Source organism: Marmota marmota, unplaced genomic scaffold (assembly GCF_001458135.2).
Source record: "Marmota marmota marmota unplaced genomic scaffold, marMar, whole genome shotgun sequence".
NCBI classification, from domain to species: domain Eukaryota; kingdom Metazoa; phylum Chordata; class Mammalia; order Rodentia; family Sciuridae; genus Marmota; species Marmota marmota.
This window is the reverse complement of record NW_025999992.1, coordinates 3,078,875-3,095,217: the sequence shown is the minus strand read 5'-3', so window position 1 is coordinate 3,095,217 and position 16,343 is coordinate 3,078,875. Positions and strand designations below refer to the sequence as shown.

The 16,343-nt window shown below is 45.6% G+C and overlaps 1 protein-coding gene across 4 annotated transcripts in view; it reads right to left on the bottom strand.

Moving 5' to 3' along the window:
* The window catches only part of Prelid3a (PRELI domain containing 3A), a 17,073-nt gene extending 10,472 nt beyond the window's left edge, over positions 1 to 6,601 (bottom strand). Inside the window, exon 1 of one of the 4 annotated variants that reach the window (XM_048806762.1) lies at positions 6,500 to 6,601. In XM_048806762.1, the coding sequence (XP_048662719.1) occupies positions 6,500 to 6,531 (32 nt within the window). In that variant the 5' untranslated portion in view covers positions 6,532 to 6,601. The other 3 variants (XM_048806763.1, XM_048806764.1, XM_048806765.1) reach the window with 3 other exon arrangements.
* Positions 6,602 to 16,343: the final 9,742 nt, after the last annotated feature.

The window sequence follows — 16,343 nt, the reverse complement described above, 5'->3', positions numbered from 1 at the left end:
TTCTAAGGTGGACAAGCCCATTAAAGATGGAATCATTACTTGGCAGAGTGGTGCACGCAGACCAGAGGACACAATGCTACATGAGCAAGTGGAGCAGACTGTCACCCACTTTTTTTTTTTTTTTTGGTACTGGGGATTGAACTCAGGGTTACTCAACCACTGAGCCACATCCCCAGCCCTATTTTGTATTTTATTTAGAGACACAATCTCACTGAGTTGCTTAGCATCTCAATTTTTTTGGTGAGGCTGGCTTTGAACTCGCAACCCTCCTGTCTCAGTCTTCCTAGCCACTGGGATTACAGGCCAACACCACCGAACCCAGCCCCAAGCAGCCACTTTTATTGTAAAAATGTGTTCAAATTTTTAAAAATAAAGAAAAGTGTGAAGAAATTTAAAAGCTTCTACAAGGTGCCCTCTCCAACAATAACCATGGCAACATTCTAACATGCATCTGCCCCTTCCATCAGCACAAACACCTCGGCTTCCTGGAGGCTAGCCAGTCTGGGAAGATAGTGGGCCACAGGAACAGTGACCATATAAAGGTCACCTTCCACCATGCTCCCCCCTGCTCATACAGGCTCACAATCCTACCACATTCCCAGAGCCTGTGGGGGCCCCAGGTGTCCTCAAGCTCTTTGTAAAGCTTCCCCTACAGGACACCACTTCCCTCTCTGACCCTGCGCCCTGCAACTGAGAAAAGTGAATACTTTTCCCCCTGGTCTGTCTCCTGCCATCAGACAAGCCCCAAAGCAGGTACACCACTGCCACTGCTTTCTGAACTCACAGGCCTCAGGCCCATCTGATGGAGCCAACCAGAAGGGCCACCACCCTATAATGGGCATGCACCTTCCCCCAGAACCCTGAGGGGCTGCTGTCAAGTCTGCCAACCTATCCTGGATGTGCTCCCCAGGATGCCTGCAAAAAGAATGTACCTCCACAATGCCATTATCTCTCCAGATGCACCCAGGCAACTGTGAATAGCAAGCTTGGACCCTGCCTAAGCCCTAGGTGCATGCACACACCCATACACAGGTATACACACATGCACACACAATGCATGTGTGCATACACACTCATCTTTTTAAAAATTTAACTGATGATCCCCAGCATCAAAAAAGAAAGATTTGCCAGGCATGGTGGCGCATGCCTGTAATCCTAGCAGCTGGGGAGGCTGAGATAGAAAGATCTCAAGTTCAAGGCTAACCTCAGCAACAGTGAGGTGCTAAACAACTCAGTGAGACCCTGTCTCTAAATAAAGTACAAAATAGGGCTGGCTCAGTGGCTAAGTGCCCATGAATTCAAGCCCAGTACAAAAAGAAAGAAAGAAAGAAAGAAGAAAAAAAAAAAAAAGAAAAACTTACTGGGATTACACTCAATAAGAGTTTATTGAGCACTTCTTATAACTGATAAATTTTCCTGTATCACAAATCTTCTTTCAAAAATATGATTTTTAACAGCTGTATAATAGGTCATCCTATGAATATTCAACCAGTCTCTTAGGGTAACTTATTTTGACTGCTACCAATTTTGCATTATTCAGTCAGGACAGAAGTGAAGAGTGTAGATGTGTATAGGAGGTAGTCTTCTAATGTATCTAACTTTTTTTAGGATAAAGTTCTAGAAATGGAAGTAATAAATCCAATATCAGAAATTATGACCATATTAAAGTTTTGTTCCAGATCTGATGTCGTTTTTAATATAACTGAATGGCCATTAATTTACTTTATTCTCATACAACTCTTGTTGTATAGGTCAAAAAGTCTGCAGCAGGCCTGATTAAAACCAGGTTTCCCAGATCCCTATCCTATTTCTATGGCATTCAGTAGCCTATAAATTGTGAGGACCCAATCTAGAATCCTCTCTTTAACAAGGAACTGCATAGGCTCAGTTTTCAAACCACAGAATCTTGTCACTAGGTTAATGCAGCCACTGGCTTTAACATAAAGGGCTGGGGGCACAGAGAACTGGCTGGTCTCAATCTCTCTAGAGCATCCTGAGAGCCAAGCACAGACACACTCAACCCTAGATCTAGGTAAGGAAAGAGAATCCAGATGCCTGAAAAGCAGAAAGGGTCCTAATCACAAGAAAGGCCTTCTCCATAAACAACCCATGGACTTCTGGTTTGAGTTCTATAAAAGTCATTACTTTAAGCAGAATGGACTACATCTTCCAATATAAAGCCTAAAATGATCTAAATGCAAAGAGATAATTTGCATTACTTATTTTTTAAAATTTTTTTTAGTTATAGGTGGACACAATATCTTTGCTTTATTTTTATGTGGTGCTGAGGATCGAACCCAGTGCCTCATGCATGCAAGGCAAGCACTCTCCCTCTGAGCCACAACCCCAGCCCAAATTTGCATTACTTATCACAGATGGTTCTTTTATATAAAACTTTTGCATCTTTTTGGTTGATGATTTAAACATAATATAACCTGCTTAAAATATGCACATAATTCCATTAATTACAGCATGATGAGCCAAGAAGTTACCATAGACATAAGTAAAACTGAAGAAAAGGGTACAATAACCATAACATCTTTATAAGATCTAAGCAGCAAGTCAGTAGCACTCCTGTTGGGTCAACAGTCTGATACCCATTCAACTGGCAAAGCTCCAGTCTAGCATGAGCAAGGGATGGAAAGAGCATGATAGACACAGAGTGCTGGTGGGCACAGCAGTCACAGAAGTGACTCATCTGGAAAGGCTGGTGACAGGCATGCCAACACACTCCCACCTCCAGGTCTAGGAAGATGAGGAATTTGATGAAGTTTACTTTTAGAAGGAGCAGTTCCAGCTATACACTAGACAATGGTGGGAATGCAAATCCTGTCCCCAAAGGGAGGGAGGACTCTGCTGCCTCCCACCTAGGGATGGGTCCCCCATGCAGTTGTACTTTCACATGCCCCCCAGGATGAGAAAGACACCAGGCATCATCTGTGCCAGGGTGGCTAATCCACGGAAGGTGTAAGGACAATCCTGGCTTCCACACTGGGGCTGCTCTCTCTAGACACAGCTGGGGTGTTACATGAAGAAAAAATTCCATCACTCTAGAATTTGCCAAAAATCACCCAGGGGTAGGGGCAGAGAGTGGGGACACAGGTGAAACCCGAGGGGCTTCCAGAGGACAATCTAGGAGATGGCATAAGTACTCAGCACTCTAGTCTAATTTTATATATTTCTGAAATTTCCATAATAAAATTTTTTTTTAAAAAAGTAGGTAGCCACAAATAATACAAAAAGGTCAGTTACATCCTACTGCCCAAAGGCTCTTAGGACAGGCCACAGCCTGGGCTCCAGGACCCTTTTAGGAAATGACTATCACAGCACTGCTGAGACATTACTAGCCTTCACCATACTGACGTTTAAACTGATGTTCCAAAAGCAATGGAGGGAAAGTGCCAGACTATCACCAGTGGTCAAGGCAGGACTCCAAAGCACAGCCCAGCCACTGTGTTGCTCAACACTGCACACTCAGAGAAACAATGTCAGCTCCTCTTAGGGACATCTGTGGTGAAATGATAGAACGACTAAATCTACTGCCACTTAATCCCTATGTACACCCCTCTGTGCTGTTCTGTGTGAGGCAACAGGAAGTGCACCAGAGTCCTTCTGCAGCAGACCAAACTCCCTGGAGACCAAATCACCACCCAAGCCTGTTTTTGGATAAACTGCACACATAATTCCATTAATTATGCACATAATTCCATTAATTACAACATGATGAGCCCAGAAGTTAACACAGACATAAGTAGAACTGAAGAAAAGGGTACTGCTTATTCCAACTTGGGATCTGGCAGACTGTTCTAGAAAATTAATAAACTGAGCCTGTTCTTTCAAGACAAACAGTGGTAGTATTTGTTGTCAAAGACAGAATTTGACAAAAACTGGATTCTGGGAAACTTGCCTTGAGCACGTTGACTGCAGCATTCTGCAACACAGGTGAACACTGCGTTCCAACAACCAGTGCAAATGTCACTGAATCACACCCAGGTGAAAGGCCCACTCACAGGCAGTCCTGAGGTTGGAATGGAATGGAGCTGTTTCCTCTGCTCACTATGGTTTTGTTTCAGATTTTATTTTGTAACAATTTTTAGTAAGTCACCATTTGTTCTGCCATAGCAGCAAGGAAAAGCCACAAATTACCAGCTACATACCTGTGTAAGGCTGGCATTCATCCACACACTCCAACCAAAACAAAACCGCACAACACGAAACACAGAAGCAGGTGGAGAATCAAGCTACCTTCTGCTAATCCAGACTTGCAAATATTGTGTTAAAAATGCCACTCTTCCTGCCAGTTTTTGAAAAATGTAGTTTTTTTTAAATGTTATGTTAGTGCAATAAGTCTGTTATTGTTCATTATATGAATTAATATTTTTAAATTATTTTTTTAATATGGTTGATGTCAATAGACATAATTCATATAAACAAAACTATTAGGGGTCTCCAAAATTGTAAAGTGGTCCTAGGGTTGAACAGCTGAGATCTAGTGGCTTAAATGGGCCCTTGACATAGGGCTGACTACTGCAATAAGCTTTGTAAGGGGAAAATTTGTTTAATGTCCCTTCAAGAAGACAAAGGACAAATATGGCATATTCATATAATGGAATATTATACAGCTATTATAATCAATCCATACATACATTTATACACCTATATACATACACACACACACACACCTATATGTGTACTTAGATAGGTATGTATCTATCCATATTGATATAGGTATCTATTGATACCGATATCAGATCACATAGATATCAATATGGACAGATCTTAAAAACCTACTGTTGAGAAGAAAAAATGCCAAATGATCTGTCCAAGGTGATGCCATTGATATCTATTTCCAAAAAATGAATGTGTATGTTCTGTGTCCATGTGCATACGTGTACATACATGTAGTCAACTGGACTTTGGCACACACACCAGAGCAAGGATTCCACCAAACCCATCATCTCTTCTGCCTTTGGGGAGAGCAGTGAGGAGAGATGACTGGGTCTGCAGGATGATGGCGATGGTTGTACAACTTACTAAAAATTTAAATTTTCTGTAAATACTGAAATTATGGAGGGCTGGGGATATAGCTCAGCTGGTAGAGTGCTTGCCTCCCATACACAAGGCCTTGTGTTCAATCCCCAACATCAAACAAACAAACAAACAAAAGAAAGGAACTGAAATTGTACTATTTAAAACAGGTGACTTATATTACAGATAGGAGTCGAATGATATGTAAATTATATTTAATAAAGCTTAAAAATTAAGTGGGCCCAGGCATTGTGGCTCACACCTACAATCCTGATTTGGCCGGCTGTGGCGGGAAGACCACAAGTTCAGCCAGCCTAAGCAACTTAGTGAGACCCTGTCTCAAGATAAAAAATTAAAAGTGCTGGGGGTGTGGCTCAGTGGTAGAACATTACTGGCTTCAATTCCCAGTTCGGAAAAAAAATTTTAAATGACTGGCAGCTACAAAAATTGTCAAAAATTTCAACAGTGACTTTTCACAGCTGACGCTGGGCAGCCAACATTTCAAGACCCACTAGGGTGGTCCTTCTTAACAGGCCCACAAGGCAACTGATCCCCATCACCCCACTATGTACCGAATTCAACCTCTCCCTCTGCATCCAGAGGAGAATGACTCACCCACACCCCTGGGAGAACAGTCGGAGAAATGCAGCAAGCTGTGCAAAATAATATATCCTATCAGATCTAAAGATTTAATTAAAAAAAACTTTCAGAGGTTTTCAAGGTACTTGGTAAATATTTAGTATGACTTTACATGTACAAAGGACAAAGAATGACAATTCAAGTTCAAGCAATAATCTCTCACACAAAAACAAAAGGCTTCTCTAAGTGGGGTCGGGGAATTTAAAAATCTTGTTCCTTTAAAAGACATTACAAAATGCCTTCAGATCAGTGACTTGGAGAAGGCCACCACTCAGGTCAGGAGGGCACTTTCCAGTAGCTCCTAGACTGCCAGAGGCTTCCCTGCCTACAAGTAAGCTCACGGCTGTGGTCCCCAGGTGCCTTCCTCCGGCCCAGCTTCCTCAGGGGCCCGAGGCCCCTGGGCCCCGCCTAAGAGGTGCTGTATGTTGAAGATGCCTGCTCTGCACAATCTCGGCAAAGCCCGAGCTGGCTCTGCAGAATCATTGCCTGGGACCTCGCCCCCGCCGCACCGGAGAGCTAGGGCGCTGCGTCCGCCTTCCCGCACCGGAGAGCCAGGGCGCTGCCATCCGGCCTTCCCGCACGGGGAGCCACGGCGCTGCCATCAGGCCTGCGCGCACCGGGTGAGGCCTGCGCCCGGTGGCCGGGCTCTCGCCCCAGGATTGCCGCCCCTGCCCGCAGCCCCGCGCAGCGCCCAGCCCAGCTGCCGCAGGCCAGGCTCCGCCGGACTCCGCCCAGCTACGCCCGGGAGAGGAGGGCGCCTGTCCTTAGCGGGATGCCCAGGGCGGGAGCCGGGTCGCTGCAGACCCCTCCTCGGCCCGCAGCCCCGCCTCACCCGAACACGTGCTCGGAGCTCCAGACCTTCATAGCCGCTGGCCCCGGTACTCTGCACTCAGGGATGCTGCACGCCCAGCGCGCCGGGGGCGGGAACGCGGCGGTGCTAGGAAACGCTCCAGTCACGTGACCGCCAGGTCCCTGCTGCTAAAAATAGGGATGCGCGAGGCTGCGGGCGGTACTCGCACTCTGCAAATGCCAGGGCCAGGCTCCTGCAGGTTGTCCGAATTCTCCCAAAGCCCTATCCAAAAGCCCTTGTTTATATGGCGGGGGTGGGGGGGCGGGGCGGATTACAGTGGAAAACAAAACCTGCCAACCCCGCAAGATACTCTCCAGGAGAGCTGGGTATTGAGTAAGCTTGAAATCCGAAGGCGATGCGCATTACAGGCAACCCGGGGAGGAGACTGCAAAGACAGAAAGCCCATCGTTTTTCAAACCCCTGGGAAGGTTCTGAACCCAGGGTCTGAGGACTGGGCAATTGAAAGAAAATGCGGGGCTCTGTGGGAATACTGGTCATCCTTTCTTTGGAGCTGGCCATAGTCTTTAGCCAAACCCCCATCTCCCCGCCCCTAGCTACATTTTCATAAGTTAATGTTTATGACCTTGACTCAATGCTGAATCACAGTGTTTCTGGCCTTGATTAACCATAACATAGCTGGTTCTCAGCCTTGGCTACACACTAAAAACAACACAGCCTGCAGGCAGCTGGGGAGCATAACTACAGCCATTAGGGGGCCTGCCCCAACAAACTCATGTATATTTGCATGAATGGTCCTGGAGGAAGAGGACTTAACAGCATCTGTCACCGTGTTCATCCTAAAGTCCCCTGGTAATTAATGTGGCACTTGTGTTTACCAATTTCCTTCATCCAAAACAGAAATAAATGTATATATTTAGGACAGGAGATAGGTTTGCAACTTGAAGCCTGGTGCTCCCTGAAAATTGGACCCCAGCCCTCCTTGGACGATAGGGATACTTCCTCCTCAAAGATAATATTTCTAGAAGATGATTCCCAAATCCCTCCAGAAAAAAAAAAAAAAAAGTGTTCCAGGTTGTAAATACGTAAACAGGCCTTTTTAGCTCTTAAAAAACATGTACCTACATCTCAATAAGATGTAAATTTACAATTATAAGTGTTCTGGGGTAAATCTTCTAAGGAAAAGGAGAGTCTGTTTCCCTTTTTCCCCAAGGGAAAACTGTCAACAGAAGTCCAAGTTCAAAGTTGTAAGATGCTGGTTTGAAGAAGAGGGAAACCCTCTCCAGGGTAGATGTGTAGGGCAGGCCCATTGTCAAGGTCATTACTGACTCTCAACCCCTGGAGCAGGGGCAGGTTGTGGCCAGGAGGAATATTTTTGTGTGAGTCAGGGAAGTGGAAAAAGCAGACAGTGGGCAGCATAAAGACCCATGTTAGGACCCTGGCTCCGCCATCTACTGTGACCTTAACATCTGTAGCTTTATACTACAGTTCCCTTCAGTTGATATTATTCTACCCATTTTACAAATGAGCAAATGGGTTCAAGAAGGTTTCACAACTCTTCCGCGAATGTAAGCTTGGGGATAAACTAGGGAAGAACTCAGATTTGCAGGATTCACCCTTCACACCATGCCACAGTGATTGGCAACTGTCGCTGTCCAGCCATGGGCTGTGTGTGTGACCTATGCACATTTGAGTATATGATGGAACTAGGCTGACATTTCTGAGTGATTGGGCTGGGCGAGGTATGTGTGCCCTTTCTCTCTCACTGCCTATGATCCCACACAACACCTGAGATGGGTGTGACTCTTAAAGATGTCATCAAACTGCACAAGACATCATCAAGCAAGATTCCATCCTCCGCAATCCAATCTCTTGCCTTATATGGGTGGAATATAGTATGAATGGCTTCTCCCCAATAAATAGGGTGTTTTCAGGTGTACTCGCTCTCTTGCCTGCCTCTTGCCTCTTGCCTCCCTTGCTATCCTTGACCTCCAGCATGGGAGCTTAATTCTCAAGAGTACAGAGCCATCCTGAACCCAAAAAAAGGTACTTTCTGTGTTTGTGTGTTTTTTTTCATTGCCATCCCAATCCATTCAGAGTGGCCCTGATTCTGTTGCATATTGCGACAAGCAGCTATGAGTAGGTCCCTTGCTGTATGTGTTCTGCATGCTGTGCACTGCTCAGGTACTGCACTTGTGAAGATGTGGAGATGTCACATGTGTTCAAGGACACACCAGTAATTGGCTGCCACGGAACTCATGGCCACATCTGACTGACTCCAAAGCTTGGTCTTACTATGTATTTTGCCCCAGGAGTGGGAATAGACTCATCTAACTTGTTTCCTTACCTGTAAAATCAGGAGAGTAATTAACCACTCATACTAGTCTGTTGTGAGGATTAAATGAGTGGTGCATGGATGTCCCTGTTAACTGATATTTTTAGATCATCCAGGCCTACTGCCACTAGCTCATACTAGCCAGAGACCTAACTATTCTTTAGCCTTTTATTTCCTAAGTCTTCTGAACAGAAGACACTGCAACTATCCTCATCAATGAATCCCATCTGTCAGGAATTATTTCCTAGAAAGATACCCCCAAACCTGGAGGCTGAGTTCTTTGCATGATCATAATTGTAACTTCAATTGTTGGTTGTGCCCTTGCTATGGACCAGAAACTGTTCGATATGCAAAACAACCCTTTGGATGCATAATATGTCACCACCCTAATTTTACTGGCCAGGGAACTAAAGAACATACTCATGGGACATAAGATCTGCAGTTAGAAAGCAAGAAGAGCAGAACCCAAATGTGGTTCTGCCTCCTTGATTGCTCAAATCTGAAGAGGATACTAACCAACCATAATAAATATTCACCATTTTACCTAAAGGCAGAAAGCTATGCTTTGACTTACTTTCCTCCTTTCACTGGGGTGAAAAACTTTGAGATTGGAAACTATGTCATTTTCTTCTTGGTATTTCTGGAGTCAGAAACATAGTAAGTGCATAGTAAGGAAAGAAGCAAAAGTCACATTCCTGCTGTGCTATACTGATGATATCTTTGTTTTCTGCCAAAGTCCCCCCTTTCTAGCCACATCTCTTACTGCCTTCACACTGTTCCACAAGTGGTCTACCTGCAAGTCTGATAGGTCAATTCTTGAGCCCCATCTCAGGCCCCTGGCAGCACAGCATTTTGGGACCAGGAGTTTGTGGTTTAACAAGCTCTCTGGGAGAAACTGATGCTAAAGGGCACTTGCAGTCCAAGATACAGTGACTGTCCATCCTTGGGCGACAGGGTTTTCCATGCACAGCCATTGTCCTGTCCCAGGTGTCTGTTCATCATACTATTTCCTCCACTCAGGTGCTCTCCTCCAAATTGTCCTGGAAGCATCTTCTAGGGCAAGAGAGCAGAATGTGCAAAGGCCCAAGGGTGTGAGGGGTGAGACACTTTCAGAGAACATTAAGTCATCATGAAGGCTGGACTGTACAGTCCACTGCAGGACATGTGGCAAGAACTGAGGCTAGATAGGGGTACAGGAGCCATCACACAAAGGGCTTGCTCCCTCTTCATGGAGCTTTGACAGATTTTAGAGTTGGTGGTGACTGAGGAAAAACAGCTCCAAACCCAGGCTGGATACAGGAAGTGGGCTTGGCTGGCTGTGGGGTCTAATGGAGATGAAGATGAGCAAAGCCTTGACTTCCTTTCCCCCAGTGCAGGGTAAAGATCAACTCCTGGATGCTCGGAGTCCCTGAAGACCTCTGCCCCAGCACCTATCGTCCCCTAGCTGAGTGTCTTGGTGGGTGGGCATGCATATGCTTCTCACCTTTGTATTCCCAGTATATGGAGGGAGGAGGGCTCAACAGAGGTTTCTTCAATGAAAGGGAGCTACCTGCTGCAGCTACCTCTTAAGATGTGAAGGCAGGGATGGGGTAGGCAGAGCAGTTGGTAAACCAGGCTGCACAGAAGTGAATAATTATCAGAGCAGCTGCTAGGCCTGAACCTCCCACTCTGGATTATTTTTTGATGGTACCTGGACAGTGTGACCTGCACATCAAGAAAGTAGAATCTCCCCAGGGGATACAAGTGTGCAGCCAAGAAGAAAAACACAGAAGTAAAGGGAATCCAGGAAGCAAGGAGAACAGTGGAGATTGGAGCCCCAGGACAAGCGAGCGGTGAGTACCCACCTGCATCTGGGCAGTGGGATAAGACCTGCACACAAGGAAGGTGCTCATAATCAACCCGGTTTGGGGAGAAGAAAAAGGGCTCCTCACCCTCCTTAACTGTTGTCACTGTCACCTACAATTTCTCCATGGCCCCTGATTCTTGCTACACCTCCATCTCTTGCCATAATTCTGGGTGCATTCAATATCCACATGGACAACCCATCCAGAAGCCAAGGCTTGTAACCTGCAGATATTTCTAATTCCAGTTCTTTATCTGCACATCACTTCAGTCACCTGTGCCCCACCAGGTCCACTTCCTGGACCTTGCTGAGTTTTGCATTTTTTCCACCAGCGGAGATAGATATGTTTATTCTGATTTAAACATTACACAATGGTTATGTGTATTGAAACATTGTGCAGCACCCCATTAATATGGACAACCTTTATGTTTTTATGTAGCAATTTGAAGATCTCAAATTCTAACATCACATTTTGGGGATGCTCTTCTTAATAAACCTTGTCTTATCTGGGTACCCACATTTCTTACTCTCAACCACCCTCATTTCAGTACTGGGGATCCAAACATGGTAAGGAGCCACATGTGACCTGGCACTGGCCAGAAAGACAAAGAATCTGCTGAGAAGCTGTGCAGGGGGAGTTGGGGGGAGGGGGACAGAGCTCTTTGGTCCAAAAATCAAGTCCTAAGAAAACTTCTATTATTTAACATCTGGAATTGTGCAGTCTCCTTCCTATCAGCAGAAGGATAAAATCAACACCAAGAAGGAAAGAATAAAGAAGTGATTCTTACAGACATACTGAGGTACTTCTGTCCTAGTCCCATAACAAAATACACAAATTGGGCATTGGAAAAAAACAGAAATTAGTTGTTCACAGTTCCAGGGCCTGTACAGTTAAAGACCCGGGCATGGATAGGTGCAGCATCTGACAGAGTCAGAGCTGTATATTGGCTTGGGGTGGCTAGAGGCCAAGGCTGGAGTGAGCCTACCAGGTGCTAGCCCCATTCACATGTGACTGCAAGCAGGTTAATCTCTGTTTAACAGGGTTGAGTGGACCTCACATGGTCACCAGTTCCGTTCCAGCATAGTGTGGGACCAGGGTATGCCAATCCATAGAGCTGCTAAAATCTAGCCCTTCCTGCCCAGGGGGAGGTCCAGGCTCCTCTATACTCTCCCCACCCTGGACCCTCCTGCATGGTCTTCTGTTCTGGAACTCTCCGTCTTCCACCACTCACACCTCACCCTGGTTATCAATATGACCAAGTCTTTCCAACTTAGAAAAACAAAGCCAAAAATCTCTCCTTGACTCTGCACCTGTCAAGAATCCTCCAAGGAATCACAGGGTTCAATTCATCCACTCGTTGCCTTGTTCATCCCAGAGGAGCCAGGTAGGCTGCTAGGTTTGTGGGGAGAAGGGTGAGAGCCTCAGCCACCCACAACTTAAAAACCACATATGCTATTTAAAACTCAACGTCAATGAAACAAGGTTCAGGTTTCCTGGAAGTCCTCCAGCCAAGACAAGACTGGCTCAGGGTGTTGTGGACAGACTTACTGAGCACCCCGCAGCTTTGTGGGACAGTTCTGGACAGAGCAACACCTGCCATCTAGACAGCAGCCAAGGAAGCAGGCTATAGGCAGCCACACTGGACCTGCAGACCTGTCTTAGCTATGCCAACAGGTACTTGTTCCAGTCTGGAGTTTCTGTAGAACTTGGACAATGCCATGGAGAAAGGCAACTGGCCAGGTGTTTGCTAGTCTAGCCATGCATAGTCTGCCAGGGTCTCTCCAACAGTTGTCAAGCAGCAACAGGCTGGAGGAGCTGCTCCTGGCTAAGTGTCCCCCAGCAGGGCAGAGCTGGCTTGTCACCAGTGGGCATGAAGACTAATAGTTAAAAAAAAAAAAAAATCCTGAAGAATGGAGAACTTTGGAGCAAAGTTCATCCCTGGCCTTTATCTCTGGCTGAAATATTTCTACATTTTAGGGAGGTGGGGCAGGTGGCACTTAAGAAACAGGGTCATTTGCCTTGCTACAGAAGCCTGTTTCTATAAGGCAAAGGATGGATTGGACACCATACCATCCTGGAATCTTTGGCCAAATCTGTATGGAGAAGCACTGGTCCCTGTCTTGCAGGCTGTTGCACTGCCCCACAAGTACTGCAACAGGGGTTCACTAGATGCTTCGACTATATCACTTGTTGCTTTGAAACTTCCATGTTTTTTATTTTTCCCAACCTTCTTTTCCCTAACCTCCTCTCTGATCTTCTTTACCCTGATCTTCCCCTTCTTGATGTCTCCTCTCTAATCTCATTTTCTCTGAATCACCTCTTTTAAAAACCCCTATTCCCCATAATGTACAGAATCATAGGCTCTAGGACAGGAAGCCCCTGTGTTTCTACCTTGCTAGCAAAGCAATAAAACATTCATTTTCCTGTTCCTGAAGATCTTGTTTTCATTACTGGATTGGCATAGAGGACAAGTTACAGTACCATGCAATTACTTTCAGTTACAGTACCATGCAATTACTCTTCCGCTTCTCAGCCAAATCTTTCCAAAGAAGAGTTCATACTTGGCTATCTCTATCTTTAATTTTCTATTCATCTTATCATTTTACTGCTTACATATTTCACACTGCTGTGGGATGGGCTTCTAGAGCTCCACACATCACATTAAGGCCACAATAGACCATGGAACTTCCAAACCAGTGGGTCTTGAGAAAAAGGAAAAAGATGGTTTACTGCTTTGCTAGCAGAAGAAAAGCATAGGGGACTCCTATCCCAAAGGCTGTGATTCTGCCCATCAGCAGGAACAGGGGACTCTTTATAGAGGAGAATCAGAGAAAATGAGATTAGGTTAGGAGAGATTAGGAAGAAGATAGGGAAAAAGAAAAAAAAATGTAAGTTTCAAAGTGACAAGGGATTTGGTCAAAGCATCAAGACTGTTGCCGAAAGCTTGATCCTCATCCCGATGCCAATCCAATAACAAGAACAGTTTTGAGAAAAGGAAAAGGGTATATTGCTTTGCTAACAAAGGAGAAACACAGGGGACTCCTCTCCCAAAGGCTATGACTCTGCCCATCAGCAGGGAACAGGGGGCTTTTAAAGAGGTGACTCAAAGGCTACATTCCTTGTGTTCTCTATTAGAGTTGTAATTCACTTGTTAATTTGGGAGATGGTCTTTTCTGAGATCTTCTGCTACCATCCCTCAAGTTGGATTACTTCTTTCCTGTAGTGGGTGTGTGCTCAAGGACAGATAACTCTGCCTGGGATGAGGAAGAAAGGTAATCCTGTTTCCCCTGAAATTAGGGAGGGGAGAGATTAGGGAGGAGCAGGAGGAGAGAAAGAAACATGTTCATTTTAAAAATAAGTTGCAGTGGCAGAGCAGCAAGTGCTATCTTCAAAGCATAAATTGGACACTGTTACAGGTCTAGAAAGCAATCCCTGAAACACTCCTCCCTTGATTTCAAGGACACTTCCTTTCCCTGTCTCTGTGGTGGATTCCTCTTCCCTAAACCACAACCTGCACAGCACAAAACATTTCTCTGAATGCAGGCAGTGGGTCGGATTAAGAAAATAAGGAATGAATGCCATGCAATGAACTTTCCTCTTAGAACTGCTTTCATAGTGTCCCAGAGATTTCAATATGAGTATTGAGAAACTGATGTGACTCCATTTTTTGAGAAACCAGCTTCTACCTCAAGGCCTGTCCAGAGGGAGGGGGCGTGACCCTTGTCCCTGGAAAAACTCACAGAGTGCTCCTAGGTACATACCCACCCTGCTGAGTTGTTTGTAAATAACAGGAGAAATCTACTGTGCCAGGTGTCCCTGACTCAGTTACGTTAGGTGAGGACCTATAGCAGCCCCCTAGCAACTACCAATCAGTGTGAGACAGGGAAAATATCTGAAATGCCAGGTGACCCTCCCAGTAGTTTCGGTGATTGATAACATGATTAGGCAACCCTGCAGTTTAGCATATAAGCTCTCGCAACCCCTCGAAGCCTAAACCAATTGAAAAACCAGCCTCTACCTCAGAGCAAAGCCTGTCCAAGGAAGGGGGCATGACCCTTGTCCTTAGAAAGACCCACAGAGCACTCCTAGGCACATACCCATCCTGCTGAGTTGTTTATCTACAAATAACAGGAGAGATCTGCTGCGCCAGGTGTCCCTGACTCAGTCAGGCTAAGTGAGGACCCATAGCAATAAGACAGGGAAAATACCTGGGATATCAGATGACCGTCCCAGTAGTTTATGGTGGTTGATAACATGTTGGGAAATCAAGTAGTTCAGCAGTACACCCCTCATGGCCTAAACCAATCAGTTCAGACGAATCCCCCTCAGGTACTAACCAATCACCCTTACCCAACTTGTTCTCGCCAGTGAATGTGCTAATCAGGTTTTAGAGTTGTTTCATGATTTTCCCGAAGTGTGTGATGATTTGCTAAGAGAGGCTATGATGTATGTGAAGTCCCTGCCTTCCCCAGAGTGTATAAAACTGCTGCAAACCCTGGGCTCAGGGCCTCTCAGCTTCACCAGTTGCTGTGTACCTCAGAGGACTGAGCTAGCTCACAATAAACACCTCTTTGCTGCTTACATCGATCTTGGTCTCTGGTGGTCTTTGGGGGGTCCCGAATTCGAGCATAACATATCACTTATTTGGTGAGTCAAGGATGACTCTGATCCTTAGCTAGGGCTCCATCTAAGGCAATTCCTGATAGAGTCAGTCCAGGATGATTCCAGTCATGTTTTGGGAAACCAAGGGATCCTATTGACCACCCACAGTAAGTCAAGAAGCTTTCCACCAATGGTCTTACCTTTATTCTTCTCCTTCTCCTCTCTTCTCTTTGGTGCTAGGGATCAGACTCAAGCACCCAATCATGTGCAACCCAAGCCTGTGCAACTGGGCTGAGCCATGTCCCAGTCCCCTTTTGTTTTTATCTATTTAGATTTTGAATATTGGGATTCCCTATCAAAATTTCATTTCTTATAGAAGACTGCTGCTAAAAATAAATAAATGGGTTTGCAGATTTTGTAGCAGAATAGTTTTTTAATTTACAGAGAAAATCAATCTCCCAGAGAGGAAAAGTTTTTGAAGAATTCTGGAGTTACTTCTTGCCCATTTGCCACAGTTATTTACTGTGTTCATCATTCCCATACTATAACACAACCAGGCTGAGGTGTGTTAGTGGGCTGTCGCGACCCCTCGCCAGCCAGGGAAACACGACACAGGATTCTTCTTTCAACAGTTTATTCAGGCCTTGAGTCATGTATCATCTTCTAGCGCCCGCGCCCGACACACCCAAGCACAGCTTAATAAAGCCCCCCGCATCCCAATCCCAAGCCGCCACGTGGATCTCTCTCATAGGGTGGTAAGGGATTGCGCGCCAACTCTCCATAAAAGGAGTTGTTTATCACAGGCCACAGTGGAAGCCAGCGCCATCTTCTAATGGCGGCCACGGTCTATAAGAATGGCTTACCACAGTTCCCCCTTCTATTTTATATAACAATGCAGGCGAAAGTAGAGGTCCTATCCCACTGTGCAGAAGTGGCTGCAATGTATAGTTCAGTCCTAAGGAGGCGCCTTCCCCAGACCTGATCCCATATCAGCCGACGCCTTTTTTCGTAGGGCGGGGCGTGGACGTCAAACCCGCATGCAATAGGACGTGCTTTCCTTGAGGTCCGTTGAGGGATCACTCAAGTG